This window comes from Eucalyptus grandis, chromosome 8 (genome assembly GCF_016545825.1).
Source record: "Eucalyptus grandis isolate ANBG69807.140 chromosome 8, ASM1654582v1, whole genome shotgun sequence".
Lineage (NCBI taxonomy): Eukaryota > Viridiplantae > Streptophyta > Magnoliopsida > Myrtales > Myrtaceae > Eucalyptus > Eucalyptus grandis.
The window spans coordinates 64364957-64386240 of NC_052619.1; the positions used below are offsets into that span (position 1 = coordinate 64364957).

Below are 21284 nucleotides of genomic sequence, written 5' to 3' on the forward strand. Positions count from 1 at the left end.
CTCTAATCTTCTCATGGACGTTTGGCCTTCTAAATTTTATTTGAATCGATTTCTTCGATTGGCCACTCTAACTGAAACATCAAATTAATTAACAATGTGGCACTGGTTGATATGGTAGAAAATGATACGTGATGTTAATTTCGCGTTGAATGAGCAAAAAACAAATGGGAAAAAAATAAGAACACGAAGAAATCTCGATTTGATAGTATTAGTTATTGTGGGCAAATAAAGCAATTGATTGCACAAATCAAGAAAGCTAGAAGATTTGGTTGCACGAAAGGTAACTTAAAGGGTCAAATTGCACAAATTCAAAATGTTAGAGGACTTGATTACACAAAATTTTAGTTTTAGGATCAAATTGCATAAATGCTAAAAAATCTCTACTTAAAGCCCCAAAAGAAGATGCATTTCTAAACTTGTGAGGGCACAATGACGCCTCGGATTGACTTACTGAAGTATTATTTGCTTTAACTTGTCTCATAGCAAATCTCACAGTTTTGTCCTTTAACAAACAGGTTGACACATTCCCATGAAATCACTCATCCTATAAGTGCTCCCACTCGGTTATGCTTCGAAAGCTAAGTATTTCCGTTATGTCAAAAGACACATCTCTAAGTTAATTCTAACTTATACATATATAATTCAAAATCAATATTTCCTTAATTAGTACATAATTTGGTTCATTTCCACCTTTTCGCCATCCTAAAAGCCTGCTAGGACCGGCTTTTTGTCTAGGTCCTCTGGCCATGGTGACTACTTTCCGCCCTTGTTGAATCGGTCTGTTACATGTGCCAGCTGGATTTTTCTAAATTAATTTTAACCAACATAACAAGATTGAGTTTTTTTTTCTTTGGGGGGTGTCTCTGCTATAGTTTTAATTGCTCGGAGTCATCCTTATTTTTCACGAACTACCTTAGCAGTCGATTGTAACTTGAAAAGCCACTCCGGTCTGGTGCCCCTTGTGGTTGATATACGAAGAAAAAAAAAAAAAAATGATATCGTGAAGGCTTAGCTTAAAAATACGTGAAATTACTTATTTTCAATATAAAAAAAAAAGTTGCTTTGCTCTCCGTATCAAATGATGATCTCGTATTTCAAAACTCATATGTTTTATATTTTTTGCAATTTGAAAACACCAGTCTGCCCCATGCGTGCCTAAAATTTACGTGAAATTTAATGTCGAGGATAACATAATTTGGGAAAGAGAGTGACGACTTGGTGGATTATGCACGCGTGAGAAATGCAACTTGAAATCTAAGGCAAAAGGCGACAATGATAATCGTATGCATTTGAAATGTGAGGAGGTGATATAAGGATCGAAATCAAAAATGATATTAGCAATTTTCTTTTTTGGATTTAGAACAAAAGATTTTTGAGTTTTTTGTGCAACTTTTAATTAAATGAATGGCCTAATTGTCTTATCTCAAAAAAGTTCTTCGAAGTTTCAAAATTCCAAATTTCACAATATTATGATAAAACCATGGTATGGTGATACTTACTATTATATATGTTAATCTCGTGAGAAGTAAATGATTTGGATAATATTTTTCTAAAAATAATCGCTTGTATTACTTACAAAAACGAATAGCGAAAAATATTTTCATTGTCAACAAAAATATTTAGATATAAATTATTTTTAATAATGAAAATATTTTTCATCAACTGATTATTTCAAGCAAAACAAATGGTTATTTTTTAGAACTATTTATTAAATTATTCACATTTCACAAAATAACTGAAGTTGAAGTAAGAGTTTTTTTTTTTTTTATAATAAATTTCTATAGTTAGCTTTGCGACAACAATTGAAAGCAGAGAAAACGCAAAACCACTCACTTTTGGCATTTCTCGGCAGACCTGCACGATAAAGATGCCTTTTCCTTGCAAATGAAGTTATTGGTAAATTGTCACCTTTTATTTCTCTATTTTAATTTTTTTCATTAAAATTTTTAACTGGCTAAGAATTGTAAAACCGTTGAAATAAGCAATTGCATACTACCCAAAACGGCAAACAAAGATGAAGCTCAAATTTACTTACAAACCACGCATAGCATGCGTTGGTTCTAATTGGCATGATTTGAAGGTTGAATGTCAGATAAGTAAGATAGGAAAATAGCAAAAATCATTAGGAAAAGTCCTGGAGTGAATAATTATTCCATCGCTTTAACAAAATAATTTCCACTTTTTACCAAAAACAAAAGAAAAAGAAGCTCTTTTTTTTTTTAAAAAAAGAAAGGGTCAAATGGAAAAAAAAAAAAAAAAAACTATTCACTATTTACGACGTTGAATTTATAACCGCTCCTTCACTAAATTCCCTTAGTTATTATTACCACGATGGGAAAAGAAAGAACTAACTTTCCTTTTTTAAACTCTTTTTCACAGAACTCAAAAAGGTCAGTAACGTAATTTCAAGTAACCCCCAAAACGACTCCCCCAGGGGTCACTCCGTGTCGTTTTCTTTTGGGCCCATCATCTAAACCCTAACCTCGCTCCCATCTCATCTCTCCCTCTCGCTCGACTCTCTCCCTCTCTCACTACCCCTAACGCAGCCGCTCGGCCCGCGACTCCTCCCCTCCCCCGGCGCGGCGGCTCTTGGCGGCGGACGGCGACTGCGGCGAATCGGCGGCCTCGACCGACGGTAAGACCAGCGAGCTCCGCTAGCTCGATCCTCTGCACGTTCGCCGCGCCGTTTTTCCGGATTTTTTTTTTCTTTTTTTCCCCCCTTTTCTTTTCGACGAAGAGTTTTGATGCGGATTCGCCTCGGGTTCTAGCCGTTTGGGGATAGGTTTCGTCGCGGTAGATTCGAGCGGTGATCCAGATCTTGGGCGAGAGTTTGAGAATCCTCCTCTGGTTTTAGATTCGCGATACGCAGGTTTTGAAATACTCGGCAATCGTCGATGCAGCTGGTAAATCTTGATCCTAGGGTTGATGGAGATGCGTTCGTTTGCGTGAAAACATCACCGAGAAACGGCACTTCTTGTGTACTTTTATGGAGTTTCTCCGGCTTATGGACCGAAATAAGTTCTTAGAACGAGCCAATTTTCGCGATTCCGTGCACGTGTCGGCTACCGGTTTCCGATTGATTTTACTCCGCTACGCTTGTTGTGGCTTTAGAAGGAATGGAGTGATGTAAATGATTGTGTTCTGCTTCGGAATTTTCTGTTGGGGTCACTCGTGCATGTATGGTACGTGCATTGGAGGTTCTAGCGTTGGTGGGCAGTTTTGTTTGTTCGAATGGATATGGGAGTGTGAATCTTGAACTTTTGCTTGTGCTTTACTTAGTTGCGGTGGTTTGCTGGGTATTGGTGGATGGGCTGACGTAATAGCGTACTGGGATATGGAGTATTAGGTGTTTGATTTAATGAAAAAGGTAGGTCCTTCCTAGATTTCTTATCGCTATCATCTATGTTGTTTTCCTGTTTATTATGGTTTTTTCATTGTTTCCTTGCAAAAAGAAAATAAAATTTTCGAACCAATTGTTTGTAATTTGGGACGATACCCAGCTTAAGGTGCCACCAATTGTGCAACTTCATATGTTATGCTTCTGGCATCAACATTTTATGTTTTCTCGTATTTTGACAGGCTGAAAGAAGAGCTGGAACATGTCGACTTTCGTGAAACCAGAGAATGCATTGAAACGAGCTGAAGGTAATCTTGAGTTTCCTCTCTGCCAAACACATTTGGTTGGAAAAACTTCATGAATCTCCTGCCTAGTATACTTTCTTTTCTCCCTTTGAAGTTCTTTTGAGAGAATAGTTAGTTATCATCTTTGTTAGAGTCCTTTTTCTCAACATGGAGTTTTGCTGACAAAGTTTGTTATTGTGTGGATGCAGAGCTGATAAATGTTGGGCAGAAGCAAGATGCTCTGCAAGCACTTCATGATCTCATTACCTCGAAGAGATCCCGAGCGTGGCAAAAGACCCTTGAGAGGATTATGTTTAAGTACATTGAGCTATGTGTCGATATGCGCAGGGGGAGGTTTGCCAAGGATGGTCTGATTCAGTATCGCATTGTATGTCAACAAGTGAATGTGACCTCTTTGGAGGAGGTGATCAAGCACTTCATGCATCTCTCAACAGAGAAAGCAGAGCAGGCGCGAAGCCAGGCACAAGCCTTGGAAGAAGCTTTGGATGTTGATGATCTCGAGGCAGATAAGAGACCAGAGGATTTAATGTTGAGTTATGTCAGTGGAGAGAAGGGAAAGGATAGGTCTGACAGGGAGCTAGTTACTCCTTGGTTCAAGTTTCTGTGGGAAACATATAGGACGGTGCTTGAAATATTGCGAAACAACTCAAAGTTGGAGGCTCTTTATGCGGTAATTTCTTTGGGACATTTGTCAAAGCATGTTGTTAATTATATGTATTTGTAGAAAGGCAGTTTGAAGTTGTCGATCTATGTAGTCTCTCTAGCAATATATGGTTGTGATAGTGTTCTATATTTATACTGAAGTTCTTATACTGTAGGCCTCTTCTACCTGTTTTAAAATTTTTAATGCGAATGTCCTTATCGTTGCATTTTATGGGACATCCAGGTGGATGATAAATGGATATTGCCAGCTCATTTCTCTCTAGTCAGATTATGCAAAAAATTTTAGACCACGAGGCAACTTCTTGATGATCCTCATAGACGAATTTGGTTTTTTTTCTTGATTGGTAATGTGAGCTTTTATAGGATCAGGACGATAAAAGAGAACTATTTATGGTAACATAAAGGGGAATTTGTTGCTGAATTCAAGTGTGGTGTATCTGCAATTATCACGACAATCAGCTTTCTAGCAGAAGTCTGCATTTTATAATGTGTATCTTGTGTCATGGACAGATGACTGCCCACCGAGCATTCCAATTTTGCAAGCAGTATAAACGTACAACGGAGTTTCGGAGATTGTGTGAGATAATTCGAAATCATCTTGCGAATCTCAACAAGTACAGAGATCAAAGGGACCGACCTGATCTGTCAGCTCCAGAGAGTCTGCAACTTTACTTAGATACCAGATTTGAGCAATTAAAGATTGCCACTGAACTTGAACTGTGGCAGGTCTCTGTATAGTTATCAACTTTGGTATGGTTTCTTTTCCTTTTAGTTGTGTAATTGTTGTTCTCATAAAGTTTTATTCTTTCCTGCAGGAAGCTTTCCGCTCAGTTGAGGATATTCATGGATTGATGTGCATGGTTAAGAAAACCCCCAAGGCATCCTTGATGGTGGTTTACTACGCAAAATTAACTGAAATCTTCTGGATTTCATCTAGCCATCTCTATCATGCTTATGCGTGGTTGAAGCTTTTTAATCTTCAGAAAAGTTTTAATAAAAACTTAAGTCAGAAGGACTTGCAACTGATTGCATCATCAGTTGTCTTGGCTGCACTCTCTGTTGCCCCATATGAGCGCACTCGTCATGCATCGCATATGGAGTCTGAAAACGAGAAGGAACGCAACTTGAGGATGGCTGATCTTATAGGATTCAACGTTGATCCCAAACTTGAGAGTAGAGAGATGGTAACTATACTTCAGTGCCCCTCATAGTAATTGATATTTAGTTTGGGCTTTATTAATATTCTTCTTTTTTTCACAGCTTTCACGGTCATCTCTCCTCTCTGAACTGGTAAGATCGGAAGTATCTTTTCATAGTTACTTCTTAATAGTTTGAGGTGGATATGTACTCTTGCTGTTATTTCGTGCCAGAATTCACGACTTTGCATTCGTACTAGCCACGATTTTTTATCTGTATAAATCTTAGCGGTGCAGAAGTTTATTTATCACATTTTTTGGATTGTTCTATTTATTCTCATTGCTTTTTGGTGCCTATATTTTACAAAACTGCAGGTTGCGAAGGGTGTCCTTAACTTTGCTACTCCTGAAGTGAAAGATCTTTACCATCTTTTGGAGCATGAGTTTCTTCCGCTGGATCTTGCAATGAAGGCGCAGCCCTTGTTAGTTAAAATTTCCAAACTTGGGGGTAAGCTTGCTTCAGCATCTTCTGTGCCAGAAGTGCAGTTGGCCCAGTATGTTTCTGCTCTGGAAAGAATTGCCACCCTGAGGTTGCTTAAGCAGGTACTTTAAAGTGCTCTACATTGTTTATTGACTCTCATTATGGGTACTATAAAGAAATATTTCTATGTCATTCTTGTGGAAAATGTTGATGAATTTAATTTGTTCTTTCTTTCTTATTTCAGATGTCCCAGGTGTATCAAACTATGAAAATTGAGAAGCTCTCACAGATGATTCCCTTTTTTGATTTCTTGGTTGTCGAGAAGATTTCAGTGGACGCTGTCAAGCACAGCTTTATTTCTTTGAAAGTTGATCATGCCAAAGGTGTTGTTTTGTTTGGCAATCAGGTTAGTTATTTTCTTGGTGTGATTATTTGCATGGTATGCCAGGATGTAGACTTAGATTTTTAGATAATGTCTGTCAGTATACATTTGCTATAGAAGAGTTTGATGTGGTAGAGGTACTTATCTTGGAAAACAAATCATGGTGCTTGGTAGTTCACTTTACTATTGTGTTACTAACCCAAAAAAAGAAAAAGTTTCTGTGTCATCTTATCTTGAAGTTGAGTGTGTTTAAGGGTCTACCGCCCATCTTGATGTAAGAAAGTGGATCATAAGGAACAATTTGGTAAAGGTTGGAGACTTGTCTTGTCATGTGATATTAGTCAATCTTGAAACTTTTGTGGTGAGTTTTTCACTTTCCTTCTTAGTGTCATGGCATATGGGTGGCTGTGTAGATGGAGAAATACTGTCAAGCTTTTAGAAAGTTTATTTTTCCTTCTACTTTTCGAGAGTAGCTTGTGCCACTGATCTTCTGATGGGACATTAACAAGATTAATTTGCATGTGCTATCTGTAGTTGTGTACTGAATTTCGCGGAAGCATGCATAAAATTCTTGTCACTAATAGTGCATGACATGTTCACCTTTGTGATTTTTGTAATATAAGTCTATAGTGATCTTTGCCTCCCTCTTGATAGCACTGTTGTCAAATTTGTACTTCAGTTCTGTGCATCATTCTTTGTCTTTAAGTTTACTCGAGCTTTTGGATCATTTGAACTGTAAGTGGTGTATAGTTGTATTTTGCTTGTGATTTTGTTGATGGAATGTCTTAGCCTACATCTCTGTTTGAGACATCTGTCTTGTTTATTGTGGGGTTGCTACCTTATTATTCTTGCATCATTTCTTTTAGGGTCTTGAATCTGATGCCTTGCAAAATCACCTGGCACTGCTTACTGAGAACTTGAATAAAGCAATGGCCATGATATACGCTCCTGTCAAGAAAGGGTCAAAGTTAGGTGAAATGTTGCCAGGTTTAGCAGAGACTATAGACAAGGAACACAAGAGACTTCTTGCTCGAAAATCAATTATTGAGAAACGTAAAGAAGAGCATGAGCGACAGTTACTTGAAATGGTAACCTGCTTACTCTTGACTTGATTCTGTTGCTTCAATGCTTGAATGCTCACATACTCTACTCCATTGCTGTGAGTCATTCTCATTTAATTTTTATTTTTTCTCAAAGGAACGTGAGGAGGAGTCAAGGAGGCTAAAGCTGCAGAAGATAACTGAGGAGGCAGAGCAGAAGAGGCTTGCATCTGAGTTTGAGCAAAGGAAGAATCAAAGGATCCTCAAGGAAATAGAAGAAAGGGAACTTGAAGAAGCACAGGCCTTGCTTCAGGAAGCTGAAAAACGCAGTAAAAAGAAGGGAAAGAAGCCGATTCTAGAAGGAGTATGTTGAAGATGTCTTTCATATCCTATTTTTATGAGTGGAGAGACATCTTCTGATGCTTTTTGTGCAATTTTTTCAGGAAAAGGTGACAAAAGAATCGTTGATGGAGCTTGCTAGGAGTGAGCAACTTAGGGAGAGGCAGGAAATGGAGAAGAAATTGCAAAAGCTATCAAAGACAATGGATTACTTAGAAAGAGCAAAGAGAGAGGAGGCGGCTCCATTGATTGAAGCTGCATTCCAGCAGCGATTGGTTGAAGAGAAGGTGCTTCATGAACACGAGCAGCAGGTGTGTTTTTGAACTTCTGCAAAAGCTAACTTTACATGTACACAAGATGGTATTATATTATACAGAGAAATGCATGACTGCGAGGCTTCTTCTGATAAAGTAGGTTGGCCTATTATGTAGTATAAAAATTTGACATAATTTAGTATTATCCATTCTGAAACCCGACTTAAATGGGTTCTGTAGTCTGATTATCGTTTTTCATGGTAATTTTCAGCAAGAAATTGAGCTAAGCAGGCAGCGGCATGATGGGGACCTCAAAGAGAAGAATAGGCTTACCCGTATGTTAGACAACAAGGTCAGAACCCAGAGTTGACATTTAGCAAACCTTTTCTTGTGTTGGCTATGACCTGTTTTTTTTTTAAGGTTTTTTTTTTTTTTAAATTATTATCTGCAACGTTATTGGATTGATCTTGACACATGCACAATCTCTTTTTCAGGCGATATTCCAAGAAAGAGTCATGAGCCGCCGTCAGGCAGAATATGACCGGCTAAAGGCTCAGAGCGAGGAGCAAGTTAGGCTGGAACTCCAGGCCAGGAAACAGCAGAGAGAAGCAAAGAGGAAGAAACTGTTCTTTTTGACAGAAGAAGAGAAACGGCGTCAAAGGTTACTTGAAGAGGAGGAAGCTCGAAGGCGTGAAGGTACTTTATCTAAATAATTAATGTCTCTGAGTCCCATTAGCCCTTCTCTCTTCCAAAAGCTTCTATGGTGGAGAATTATAGTGCTTTTGTAGTGCTTTGGCAGGCAACATTCATGGCCCTGGTTACAATAGATCTTTGAATTTTCATCTCTCTTATTATATGTTAGATTTATGGATTTGTTATGATCATGCTGTGGACATCCTCATGACTGAGGCATGTAAAACTTGCAGAGGCCGAGAGGCGCCGTAAAGAAGAAGCTGAAAGAAAAGCTAAATTGGATGAGATTGTTGAGAAACAGAGGCAAAGAGAGAAGGAACTGGAAGAGAAAGAAAAGCAATGGAAAGAGACTATCTTGGGCCACTCCAGGCCAGTGGAGCCTCCCCCTGCTTCTACTCCTGTTGAGCCTGCTGCTGCCCCTGCTGCTGCTGCCCCCGCTGCTGCCGCTGCCGCTGCCCCTGCCGCTGCCGCTGCCGCTGCTTCAAATACTGGAAGGTATGTGCCCAAGTTCCTTAGAGAGAAGACTGAAGGCCCAGGAGGCGCACCTCCACCAGAACCTGACCGCTGGGGTAGTAGAGGTAGACCAGACGACCGCTACTCCCAGCCTGGTGACAGATGGCGCAGTGATGACCGTAGGCCCTCCGCCTTTGGTGGTGGCTCAAGGTCCACCTGGTCATCATCGAGGCCACGCCCTGGAGAACGCTGAAAGTGGTAATCGCTGTTCAATCAAGTTATCTCGGACCGTTCATCTTTTCAGGAGCGCAGCTTTGAACCCCCATGTGGCTGGCAAGGAAATGGTTTTGCCATAATTTTGAGGAATGATTGTTAAGTTATTGTTTCTCCTGTCTACTATATGAGTAAAAATAATTTTGTCTTTTATTTAGAACGCGGCCCATTGCTCGTACATTCACCTGCTAGGGCATTGGTCCCCAATGAATTTATCCTGTGGATATTGATGTGTTGAGTTTTGTGTTAAAAGACCTTTCGGCCGAATGTTCAAGATCTAGTTTGTTCCCTCACTTGTGCGCCTGCTTTATTTATCCTGGTTCTCTGTTTTTTTTTTTTTTTTTTTGGTCGAAATCCTGGTTCTCTTATATGTTGTACATTTCCATGTGTCCCGGCTGAGATTTGTTCAAAAAAAAATAAAATGAAAATGAAGTCTTTGATAAATTGTCTCCTTTTCTTCCTCTATTTTAATATGTATTTTTCATTAATTTTTTCAAAGTCTTAAGAGTCGTGGAACTGTCGAAAATAGTCAACTGCCCACTACCCAAAACATTAAAAAAGATGCCCAAATTTACTTACAAAATGCGCGCGCTCCCCCGCGTGGCACGTGTTGGTCATAGTTTGCTCGATTAGTTTTAAAGAATGATCTGACTTATTGATTAGTCAATGGCATTTCCATCCTTTACCCCCTTTTTTTTTTCCTTTTTTCTAATTTTATCTTTCTTCTTTGTCGGCAATTGGTGGCCACTAGCAATCACTGGCCATGCCCGGGCGAGGCAACCCTCGCCTTGGTTGAGGTTGACCTTGCTTGCCATAGGCAAGGCAGCCCTTGCTAGATCCCCTCCTTAGTGGCTAGCGAGAGATTATCTCACCTTGGTGAGGTGACCCTCGATCTAGGCGAGGATTGCAACTCTCCTTAGTAGTTGGTGAGGACCTAAGCCCCCGTTAATGCTCATCCAAAAAGAAAATTAAAATTATCTTTTGACAAAAATACGTTTGATCAAGCAAAATATTTAGTGGTCGGCAACAGGCAATGTTAGATCTTTTTTTGAAATTGTTATTGCCACTTTAAACCCTTATGATCACATTAAATCCTTATTTGATAAAACAAGTGCACTTCACACATTCATTTGGAATTTTTCCTAACAGTCTTGAATTGAATGTGCGCTCTCTACCAAAAACGAAAGAAAGAAAGGGAAAAGAGGAATTAAATTACCTTGAATTTATTACTACTTTGAATTTATAAGCGCTCCTTCACTAAATTCCCTTAATTATTACGTAATGGAAAAGAAGAATTAAATTACCTTTTGTTAACTCTTTTATAGGTCGAATGTATTTAGCCAGAAGAGAGGTGAGCACTGTTTTTTTCGTCTGAAGATTTTAGCCCTCATGAGTTGTCTTGGGTTTGTCCTCTCGAAATTGACATCAACTGTCCGAGAAAAAAAAAAATAAATTTCATCGTGATCAAAATATTAGTAACGTAATTTCTAAAAATCTAAAACGACTCTCCTACAAGTCACTTCGTTCCTTCTCTTATCTTTATCATTTTCTAAATAGGAGTGAGCGGTTTCAGATTTTATATAAATTTCACTTGAAATTTGAAATTTACCTATTGAAGCAACTTTCTTATTTTTTGGAATTTAAAATAGATTCCATCTATATTATTAATTAAAGTATTATAATGAATTGTCACTTCAGTTATTAACACCTTTCTATTGCAATTCACATATCATAACTTATATTTAGATATGCGAATAATATGAAATATAAACAAAATAAAAGTCTCGTATTATAGAATAGAAACTCAGACAAGTGGTTTTAAATTACATCATAAAATACATATAAAAGAAAACACAAACTTATTTTAAATTTTAAGTTTCACCAGCCTAGAATCTGAAATCTTCTTGTTGAAAGAAGTTTTCCATTTTTGACACTTGAAACTTACCTTAGATACTTCGGAACTTAGCCATAGTCTTTGGTCCTAATTCTACTCTAGATCCATGCTTTACTTCTAGTTAAATCCATGCTTTACTCCTGGTTAACGACCCAAACTTCTCTCTCTCGACCCTCTCCCTCACTATCCCTCACGCAGCTGCTCGGCCCGCGACTCTCTTTCCCGGCACGGCGGCTTTGGCGGCGGACGGCGACTGTGGTAAATTGAGTACCTCGACCGACTGTAATACAAGCGTCCGCTAGGTCGATCCTCTATAAGTTGGCCGCACGTTTTTCCGGAGTGTTTCTTTTTATTTACTCTCTTTTTGATGAATAGTTTTGATGCGGATCACTTGGGTTCTAGGCGTTTGAGGAGAGGTTTCGTCGTGGTAGATTCGGGTGGTGATCGTTGGATCTTGAGCGAGAGTCGAGAATCCTCTAGTTTTAGATGCGTGAGACACATCGTCAATTGAGCTGGTAAATATCCATCGTATGATTGATGGAGATGCATTCGTTTGCGTAAAAAATGGCCGAGGAACGGCACTTTTTATATGCTTGATGGAGCGTCGCCGGGTCATAGCACCAAAATAAGTTCTTGAAACAAGCCGATTTCGCAATTCCATGCGCATGTCGACTACCGGTTACCGATTGGTTTTACTCCGCTAGGCTTGTTGTTGCTTTAGAAGGAATGGAATGATATAATGATTGTGTTCTGCTTCAGATTTTCTGTTGGGGTCATTCGTGCATTGAAGGTTCTAGTGTTGGTGGGTAGTTTTGTTTGTTGAATGGGTACGTGGGAGTGAATCTTGAATCATTGATTGTGCTTTATTTAGTTGTGGCGGTGTACTGGGTATTGGTTGATGGGCTGATGAAATTGCTTACTAGGGGATATGGAGTCATAGGTGTTTAATTTAATGAAAAGGCAGGTCTTTCTTAAATGTATTATCGCTAACTTCTATGTTTTCTTCATGGTTATTATGGTTTCCTTTTTTGTTTCCTTGCAAACAGAAAATAAATTTATTGAACCAATTGTACAGTACACAGCTTAAGGTGCCAACAATTGTGCAACTTCATATGCCATGCTTGTGGCATCGACATTTTATGTTACCTCAACTCTTGACAGGCTGAAAGAAGAGCTGGAACATGGCGACTTTTGTGAAACCAGAGGATGCATTGAAACGAGATGAAGGTAATCTTGAGTTTCCTCTTTGCCAAACATATATTCTAGTTTGGTCGGAAGAACTTCATGAGTCTCATGCCTAGCATACTTCTATTTTTTTCCCTTTGAAGCTCATTTGAGAGAATATTTAGTTATCATATTAGTCAGAGTCCTTTTTCAAAACATGGATTTTTGCTGACAAAGTTTATTTTCGTGTGGATACAGAGGAGGAGAAATAACCAATGTCTCTAATTCCCTTCCCCCCTCTCTTTCAAAATCTCCTATAGTGGAGAATTATAGTGCTTTTATAGTGCTTTGGCAGGCAACTATCATGGCCTTGGTTACTTTGGGTCTTTGAATTTTCATTTCTCTTGCTACTCGTTAGATTTATGGATTCATTATGATTGCATTGTGGACGTCGTCATGACTGAGCATTTAAAACTTGCAGAGGCCGAGAGGTGCCACAAAGAACAGGCTGAAAGAAAAGCTAAATTGGATGAGATTGGTGAGAAACAGAGGCAAAGGGAGAGGGAACTGGAAGAGAAAGAAAAGCAATGGAAAGAAACTATCTTGGGCCCCTCCAGGCCGGTGGAGCCTCCCCCTGCTTCTAACCCCACTGTGGCGGCAGCTGCTGCCACCCCTGCTGCTGCTGCTGCCGCCGCCACTGCACCTGCTGCTGCCGCCGACACTGCACCTGCTGCTGCCGCCACTCCAAACCCTTTCAGGTATGTGCCCAGGTTCCTCAGAGAGAGGACTGAAGGCTCAGGAGCCGCACCTCCACCAAAACCCGAACGTCGGAAGTATGTGCCCAGGTTCCTCAGAGAGAGGACTGAAGGCTCAGGAGCCACACCTCCACCAAAACCCGACCGTCGGAGTAGTAGAGGTAGACAGGACGACCGCTACTCCCAGCCTAGTGACGGATGGCGCAATGATGAGCATAGGCCCTCCTCCGCCTTTGGCAGCGGCGGTGGCGGCTCAAGGTCCACCCAGTCATCATCCAGGCCATCGCACGATGGAGAACGCTGAGAGTGGTAATCGCTGTTCAATCAAGTTCTCTCGGACCGTTCCATCTTTTTGGGAGTGCAGCTTTGAACCCCCATGTGGCTGGCTAGGAAATGGTTTTGCCATAATTTTGGGGAATGATTGTCAAGTTATTGTTTCTCCTTTTTGCTATATGAGTAAATGTAATTTGGTCTTATATTGAGAACGCGCCCTGTTGCTTGTACAGTCACCCACTGGGGCATTGGTAGCCAATGAATTTATCTTGTAAATATTGATGTGTGAGTTTTGTGTTAAAGGACCTTTTGGCCCAATGTTCCAAGATCTAGTCTGTTCCCTCGCTTTTGCGTCTGCTTCATCCTAGTTCTCTTTTGAATTGTGCATATCCTGCCCTTAAAGTGAGATACGCAGACCAGTTTAGCACAATGAGTTTTGGTCAATTGAGAGATATTGATGTTAGCTCTCAACTCAAATCTTGTCTTAGAGATCCTTTCATGACAACGATCATCCTATCCTTAGATTCTTATAACAAACGCCTTAGTGTTTCTGCAATAAGTAAATTATATCGACTCTTATGCATCTCACATTTCATCTTAACGTATCGAAATCCTATTACCTTTTAGGGATAATGACATGAATGGTTCCTGAACTTTTGCCTAATGTGTAATTTGATTTATAAACTTTTAATTTGGTCATATTCAGGTACTGAATTGAATATGTACCAAAAGTTGAGGGATTATATTGAACAAATTAAAAGTTTAGGGATCGTATTATACATTAAGTTAAGGTTTATGGACCATATTGAACAAATTAAATTGCATATTGAATCAAGGTTCATGAATTATATGTGTCAATTTCTCTACCTTCTATTGCTAGGAAATAATGAGACCGTGGCACTGGCTCGCGTTTAGTGGATGAGAAATTCATCCTTAGGTGATGTTATATAGAGCAGCCGGACAATGTTACGCATCGAAACAAAGCCTGGGCTATGCGACATACCGTAATGGTCCTATTATCTAAACAAGAACCAACAAAGGAAATTATTGGGATTTTCTCAAGCCTCAATTGCAACTAGATAAACGAAATACAAAAACGGTTGAGCTGCTGGTGTGGCTGCTACATACTCGCATCAATTCAAATTGTTAAGTCATGATTTGCTCGCATTGAAACCATACGTGTATAATTCAGGAGATCAGTTTTAACAATTACCAAAAAATTTCGAGCACCAAATAGATTAAATTAAAAATTCAAGGACAATGTTCCCTATATAATTAAAATTTCAGAGATAATGTCGAACAAAAGAAAAATTGAGCGATGGCATTATATATCGAGCTAAAGTTGTCGGACGATCTATCTAATTATTCCTTTGGAAAGACATACTTTCGACCTGGACCTCTTCATTTTCCTGAATCCAACCTAGTATGTTAGGAGAAGGGCTTCACGGGATCCGAAGTGGGCTCCCCTCCCTTTGGAGGGATTGGCGGGAAGCCCAATGGGAACGTTATCCCATAATCCCAGTTAAACCCCTGTTGGGGCTAATTGGGCACCCTGGAATGCCCGATTCAGGATGGAGCCGTTTAAGGACTTGCTCAGGTCCTATCTAAATTATTCCTTTGGAAAGACATAGTTTCGACCTTTGGGCGGAGACGGGCCAGTTGCGCACACCGATTACCGGGTCGGAACCCACGTTGGACGGGGCCATTTTCTTAAACCCTTGTCTTCCTCTTCGAGGGCGAGAGAAAGTCTCTGCTCGGGAAGAGCGCGAAATGAACTCCCTCGCCGCGAGATTCGCCAGGCTCCTCAGAGCCTCCGCCGCCTCTCCAGGTTTCGTTTTTCTCCTCCCTCCTTTTCGTGTAAATTTAAGCGACGAGACCTCCGTCATCCGTTCCTCTTCCTCGTTTAGTTCGACGTCTTGGTACGTGCGAATGCGAGTTCGAGGAACGTTGGACTGAACTATTGTCGTCCCGACTGTTGGGTCATAGCACTTCGTGGTTTTGGGTTTTTCTTTTTAGTGACGGGAAGTCGGTCGATGCGGTTGGTTGTTTAGATAGCGCTGTGAGCGGTGGGAAGATGGTGGGTTTCTTCTCTGCGGCATTCCGTCGAGCATCTTACGTGCGGGAGAGCTTGCGGTTGTTGTGGTTTCGTTCGTGCGCGCGTTTTCCTTGCGATTTATTGATGGCGATAGCTTGCGTGGAGTAGTGAGCCTGACGGGCGTCGATCTTTTCCGTGTTTGCAGAGCTGGGTGTGCGCGGAGCGTCGAGGTGGCGGTACTCGACCGAGGGTTTGGGTAGTGAGAAGGATGAGGAGAAGAAGGACGACGATGTGGTTGATGAGGATGACGGCATCCTAGGCGGCAAGAATGAGTTACAGCCGCATGGCGTGGATCCAAGAAGAGGTTGGGGTTTTCGTGGGGTGCATAAGGTGAGCGTCGGTCTCTTCTGTGAGGAAATAATCGGACAGAACGGTATCTGTTATATGATTGAGCAGGCAGCCATAAATTCTGCATTGGTTTGCATTTGCATATGGAAATTATTGAAGTGTTGGAACCGGAGTTTTGTATTGTTCAATGGTCATTGTTGGTTCTCCAAGGAGCTAAATTTCTCAGTATTGGTTAGATTGATATCATTGAACCTTTGTGGTTTATATTCTACTCTACACCTCACGATGTCAAACCAAAATATGTGGTCAGAGACTGTATTTTGATGTTCCCCCAAAGATGTCCATTAAGATATCTGGTTTACAATGACAGCCGGATATGGGATGTGAGTTAATTTATGTTAGTGAGTGTATATGCAGGCAATTATATGTGGAAAAGTTGGGCAAGCCCCTGTCCAGAAGATTTTGAGGAATGGCTATACTGTAACTATATTTACGGTTGGAACTGGGGGCATGTTTGACCAAAGGACTGTAGGAGAGAAAGACTCACCAAAACCTGTTCAGTGGCATCGGATTGCTGTGCATAATGGATCTCTTGGAGCCTATGCAGTACAACAACTTGCTAAAAAGTATGTCAACATCTGCTGAAATGCACAAACCCACCTCTCTTACCTCCATCTCTCTCTCTCTCTCTCTCATATTAAAGTACATTTCATGTAGCTCGGCAGTTTATGTTGAGGGCGACATCGAGACTAGGGTATACAATGACAGTATCAATGGCGCAGTTAAGAGTATTCCGGAGATATGTGTCCGGTTTGATGGTATGCCATCTCCTTCGATCTCCTATCTTGTTGGACTGGGTGCTTTCCACCATTGATTAGTAGGTATATTTAGTGAGTACATTGGGATATTTATAGCTGAATTATAATGAGAAGATGATTTGAATGAGCAGCTGTTAATTCCACTGTAGAGTTAGGATCACCTTGAAATTCTCTCTCTCTCTCTATTAATCTTCCACCGTGTGGATGCTTATGAGGGACGACTGCTTTGATTTTATTTGCTGTAATTCGCTCTATAGTTGCAGTTCTGGAAGATCTTAAGTCATCTTCATGGTGCATGTACCCAGCATCGCATAAATGTGCCTAGAATGAATGTTTTGGGTTAGATGAGGACTATGGAAGTCCCTGTTTCTAGTTCGTTATAGCAGCTTTTGCATATCTATTTAGATAGCATCAAACCATGCCTAGGATGCAATTTTTAATGGGAAATTATAACAAGTAGCTCAGAATGGTAAAACCTGTAAGTTGCAATTAATAGTTCATGAGAGATTTTCACTTGTACAAGTAAGTTATCCGTTTGGCACGTCTCTTAATTTCAAGACAAGCTGACACAATAAGATTTCAAAATCATCATATATTAACAACAAATCGGAATCATGGTATTTCTTAATTGAAATGTAAGATTGAACAACTCGACATCAGTTTTAGTTGGAGGCTGATTTGATCTTATATCTCAGTTCATCTCATATCTCCAGTACAACTCATTTCTCAATTTTATCTAGAAAAGAAGTTCTGTTTCTTTGTTCTGTGTGTAGATCAAATTTTGGCTTTACTTTGGCAATATCTGGATAGAAGTTAGTGAATATGGAACCTGAAAAAGATGTTCATGCATAGGTTTTAATGTTGTTGTATTTGAATCTGTATACGCATTCTTCAGAATGATGAAAAGTAGACAATAGTCTGCTATTGCAGTCAGTATCAAAGCTACATTCTTTATGTTGGCACTACTGCATGATTGTAGGTTGGGAGTTCTGTGGTTGAAATTTCACAGAGGACATTTGGCTTTTCTATTTTGCTGCTTATGTCTTTTTTCCCAACTTCTGTAGGTAAGGTCCGTCTGATAAAAGCAGGAGAAAGTGCCAGCAAAATTTCTTTAGACGATTTTAGTGAGTCCTTTTCTCATATTGGTTTCGACGACTGTTCTAGATATTGTACTCTGTTTCCTTTTGTTATTAAATTTGAATCTAGGTGCAAGGATAGAAGAACCCTTTTCCTCCGATTCGGCAGTTATATGTTGCTTTTTGTTTCATTCTTAATATTCCTTCATATTATTGCAAAAGAAGGCATAATAATATGTGCTAAATTGCCTGGCAGGGGACTTATTTTGACCCAATTTGCCCTGCTGTCAAAACCTCATTCTCTAAGACACCCAGCAGCCAAATCTTTATAAACCTTGTAAGAAGGATGTTTTGCTGTTAACTGGCCGAAGTAATTCTTCACTGTTTTGATGTTCTAATACAGATCTCTCTCTCTCTCTCTCTCTCTCTCTCTCTCTCTCTCAATATTAGGTGGGATTACATTCAAGTGCACTGGTGATATTACCAATTTATTTCTATGTAATTGTTGAGTATATGTGACATTAGAAGCTCCATCAATTTTTTTAGTTTGTGAAACATTTGCCGCACCATTTCTCTTGTTAATCATGATTGCAGATCATCAGCTTTAGCACCCAATTCAAAACCCGGATAATTTTATTTTTGGAACTATAGAAAGTTGTATAATTATCTTAAAAGGCCATAACTTTGGATTTCTATGCAAAGTCCTGCTGTCACTGAGCTGCATATTTGAGTTTGCTTCTCTTTCTCCATAGGTTAGATTGAGCTTGCTGAACATTGATTTGGTCTGATAAATGGCTAGTAATCCTTTCTTTTTTGACGTTGGCGAGCTGCTTTTAATCTGCTTTGTTCAGAGTTGATCTTTGACAGCACTTCTACGATGTTTCCTAAAGCTTCATATTCTATGAGGACTCAGACATAGCACATCACATATGCTTTTGTCAGGGTTCACCATAATTCGGCAGATAGCATCTAGCTTCATTATTTTATATGCTTTAGACGTGCACTCAAAAAGATCAACCTGCGAATCGTGGCGACATCTTAGCCTTAATGGCCACCAAAAAGCTTTATTTAAAGCTTCTCACCATTTTTGTTGGACCTTTGTTCTTGCCAGAAATTGTCATAGCGTATTTGTTTATTGATTGGGAACTGCTCTAGGAAATTTGTTTATTGATTGGACACTGCTCTAGGAAATGGGAGCCCTCGAAATGCAAGTGACCGCTTTAAAATTTCTAAACAGGGAAAGTGGGACAGGTGGCCCTCCCATTTTATGATTTAGTGTCCTGACATGTGTCATCTTTGGATATGGATGAACCTGGTCTAATTAGTGAACAGAGACCCCCGTGCATTATTGTAATGAACTTGCTTTGTCTTCTTCCTTGGAGCATTTGTTCAAGTCATCGTTATAAACATCACAACCCCTGTCCTATGATAAACCGAACCGACATTTCCATATGTTCTCAACTTTTCTGAATACATATACATATTGTCTGGACCATCAGGAATACCTTATGCCCCGAGGCGAATAATCTGGATTGAATTGGAGAGAAAAATAGTACGGGCATGAACAGTTACTTGCATTAAGACAAATATCTGCATTTTATATCCTCCCTCTCTGTGTGTTTTTCTATTTCTTCTTTTTAATCATGCTAATTACAGTTCGATTTTCATTTCTTAATTAGTTCCGACTGATGTCAGTGGTGTCCTCAGACCACATAATGGAAATAATGACAGGACAAGTATAAGGATTTAGTATTCAGCAGGAGTTTCTATTGGTTGACTGTTGGTACGGATAAACTGTCAACCCACTAATGACATTACAGATTCATGGATTTGAAAACTAAATGAATGGTTACCCTGCATTATTCCGAAGAAGTAGCCAAAACACTGACGGGTGTCTAATTCTAGTGATGACTGGACCAGCTAAAACTGCACTACAGATGAAATTTTAAACAATAGCCCCTTTTGGTCGTGCTCCACAATCCCTTGCGCTCTCTTACCAAAGAGACGCTATATATAGAGTGCCTTAGCTCTGAGCTTTCCATGTTCTAAACACTTGTTTTTTCACTCACTTCAGCTTCTGATTGAGGATGGAGCTTGTGTTATTTCTCTTGCTCGTTTCAGTGGCCCAAGTGTCATCTCTTACTCCATGCCCTAAATGTGGGAGCATGGAGGTTCCATACCCACTTAGCACAGATGACAGCTGTGGGGACCCTAGGTACAAGGTGTACTGTAAGAATGGAGGTCTAGAGTTTCTGTCGGCTGGAGGAACTTACTATGAAGTCCTCAGCATTGACCCTAGTGCTGACAAGCTTGTCATAAGTCCGCCCATGATACGGAGTAATACATGTAATTCGTCTGACCTTAGTGTAGGAGGCTTGAGTCTGGATGAGAAATTGCCATTTAACATATCCACTCACAACACTGTGATTCTGCTGAATTGCTCGGACAGCCTCCAGCTTTCGCCATTGAATTGTTCTTCAAACAGCTTTTGTAGGGCTTATGAGAACAATGTGGTGGAAGCAAGAGGGTGTAGAAACACTCTTTGCTGTCATTACTTGAAAGATTCGGCCATGACCTCGCATAGAATTAGGATTAGGGTTGAAGGGTGCACTGCTTACACTTCCGTGGTGAATATTAAGCCTGACGATCCAGTTGGTTCATGGAATTACGGTATTGAGCTGCAATGGGTCCGTCCAAGTTGAGGTTTTCTGTCCAGGTGCAGACCAAGCGCAGTACTGTGCAATTGTTTAAAGGGAGGGGTTTAAAGTCTGTGAAGCTGTTGCTTCTTTGCCATTAATAACACGGTGTCGTATCAACTCCGATGCATAGCAAGTTGTAAATTGAATAATGGTTGCGTGTTCTGTCATGTCTTGTTATTGGTCTGTGTTCCGTATCTTCTGTAACTGTCCATGCTCGGTCAGGTCCTGAGCATGACCTTATAATTATATAAGTGAATAATAATGTCTTCTTGGTCTTCTAGCATAAATCTCATTTTGTCTTTGTTTGCTGTCTGCCATGCATTTTTCATGGCCACTTCTCTCGCCAATAAAAATTGAATCTTCTTATGCCGCCACCACCCCACCCCCCTCTTCTTCTCTCTCTCTCTCTCTCGATAGGCTTACTTTGTAACGTGAGCGTGCAAAAGTACGACTATCTACAATCAAAGCCGATATGCGTGTGCAAAAGATCACTTCTCTCGGCAAAAAACTTGAATCTTCTTATCTCTCTCTCTCTCTCTCGGTAAGGCTTACTCAGTAACTCGAGTGTGCAGAAGGATGACTCTCTATGATCAAAGCCAATAAGCATGTGCGAAAGAAGAAGAGATCTTTTAGATGGTAAATAAGGCACGGAAATATGCAGTCCCGGTGTCCCTTATATAGTGTTCAGCTAATGACAGTAATCTTGGTCTCCTAACTGATATAAATAAATAACGCCATTTGGAACTTTTCGAAAATTTTGATGGAGATTTATATAGAGAAACATAAAGAATTGACATGACAAGAACATAGTAAGTTCTAATTTTCAATCACTTGTAAAGTTTGAAACTCGTTTTAAAAGCCAACAT

General features: G+C 40.0%; 3 protein-coding genes across 11 annotated transcripts; all 3 read left to right on the forward strand.

Moving 5' to 3' along the window:
• The first annotated feature begins 2481 nt into the window (after positions 1-2481).
• LOC104414647 (eukaryotic translation initiation factor 3 subunit A) lies at positions 2482-9649 on the forward strand. The gene is made up of 14 exons (XM_010025797.3): positions 2482-2635; positions 3580-3645; positions 3831-4312; positions 4816-5031; positions 5121-5489; positions 5566-5595; positions 5817-6044; positions 6167-6328; positions 7171-7392; positions 7502-7708; positions 7788-7994; positions 8209-8289; positions 8432-8633; positions 8864-9649. Exons 2-14 carry the CDS (start codon positions 3600-3602, stop codon positions 9334-9336), a joined length of 2925 nt encoding a protein of 974 aa, XP_010024099.2. The 5' UTR covers positions 2482-2635; positions 3580-3599; the 3' UTR covers positions 9337-9649.
• Positions 9650-11349: 1700 nt separating this feature from the next.
• LOC104414646 (eukaryotic translation initiation factor 3 subunit A-like) lies at positions 11350-13788 on the forward strand. Of its 7 annotated transcripts, XM_039299224.1 has the most exons (4): positions 11350-11552; positions 11653-11765; positions 12326-12477; positions 12896-13788. In XM_039299224.1, exons 3-4 carry the CDS (start codon positions 12472-12474, stop codon positions 13649-13651), a joined length of 762 nt encoding a protein of 253 aa, XP_039155158.1. In that variant the 5' UTR covers positions 11350-11552; positions 11653-11765; positions 12326-12471; the 3' UTR covers positions 13652-13788. The 7 variants fall into 7 exon arrangements, with proteins under 7 accessions (XP_039155158.1, XP_039155162.1, XP_039155160.1 ...); XM_039299228.1 differs by lacking the exon at positions 11653-11765 and having other exon boundaries at positions 11351-11552; XM_039299226.1 differs by lacking the exon at positions 11653-11765 and having other exon boundaries at positions 11351-11552; positions 12412-12477.
• A 1325-nt stretch (positions 13789-15113) lies between these two features.
• On the forward strand, positions 15114-20719 carry LOC104414648 (single-stranded DNA-binding protein, mitochondrial). 3 transcript variants are annotated; one of them, XR_001979965.2, is made up of 7 exons: positions 15114-15270; positions 15683-15867; positions 16243-16451; positions 16543-16643; positions 17708-17767; positions 17976-18056; positions 18170-18442. XR_001979965.2 is itself a non-coding variant. In XM_018859913.2 (6 exons), exons 1-6 carry the CDS (start codon positions 15213-15215, stop codon positions 17987-17989), a joined length of 627 nt encoding a protein of 208 aa, XP_018715458.1. In that variant the 5' UTR covers positions 15114-15212; the 3' UTR covers positions 17990-18137. The 3 variants fall into 3 exon arrangements, 2 of the variants coding, with proteins under 2 accessions (XP_018715458.1, XP_039154719.1); XM_018859913.2 differs by lacking the exon at positions 18170-18442 and having other exon boundaries at positions 17976-18137; XM_039298785.1 differs by lacking the exons at positions 15114-15270; positions 15683-15867; positions 16543-16643 and having other exon boundaries at positions 16338-16451; positions 18170-20719.
• Positions 20720-21284: the final 565 nt, after the last annotated feature.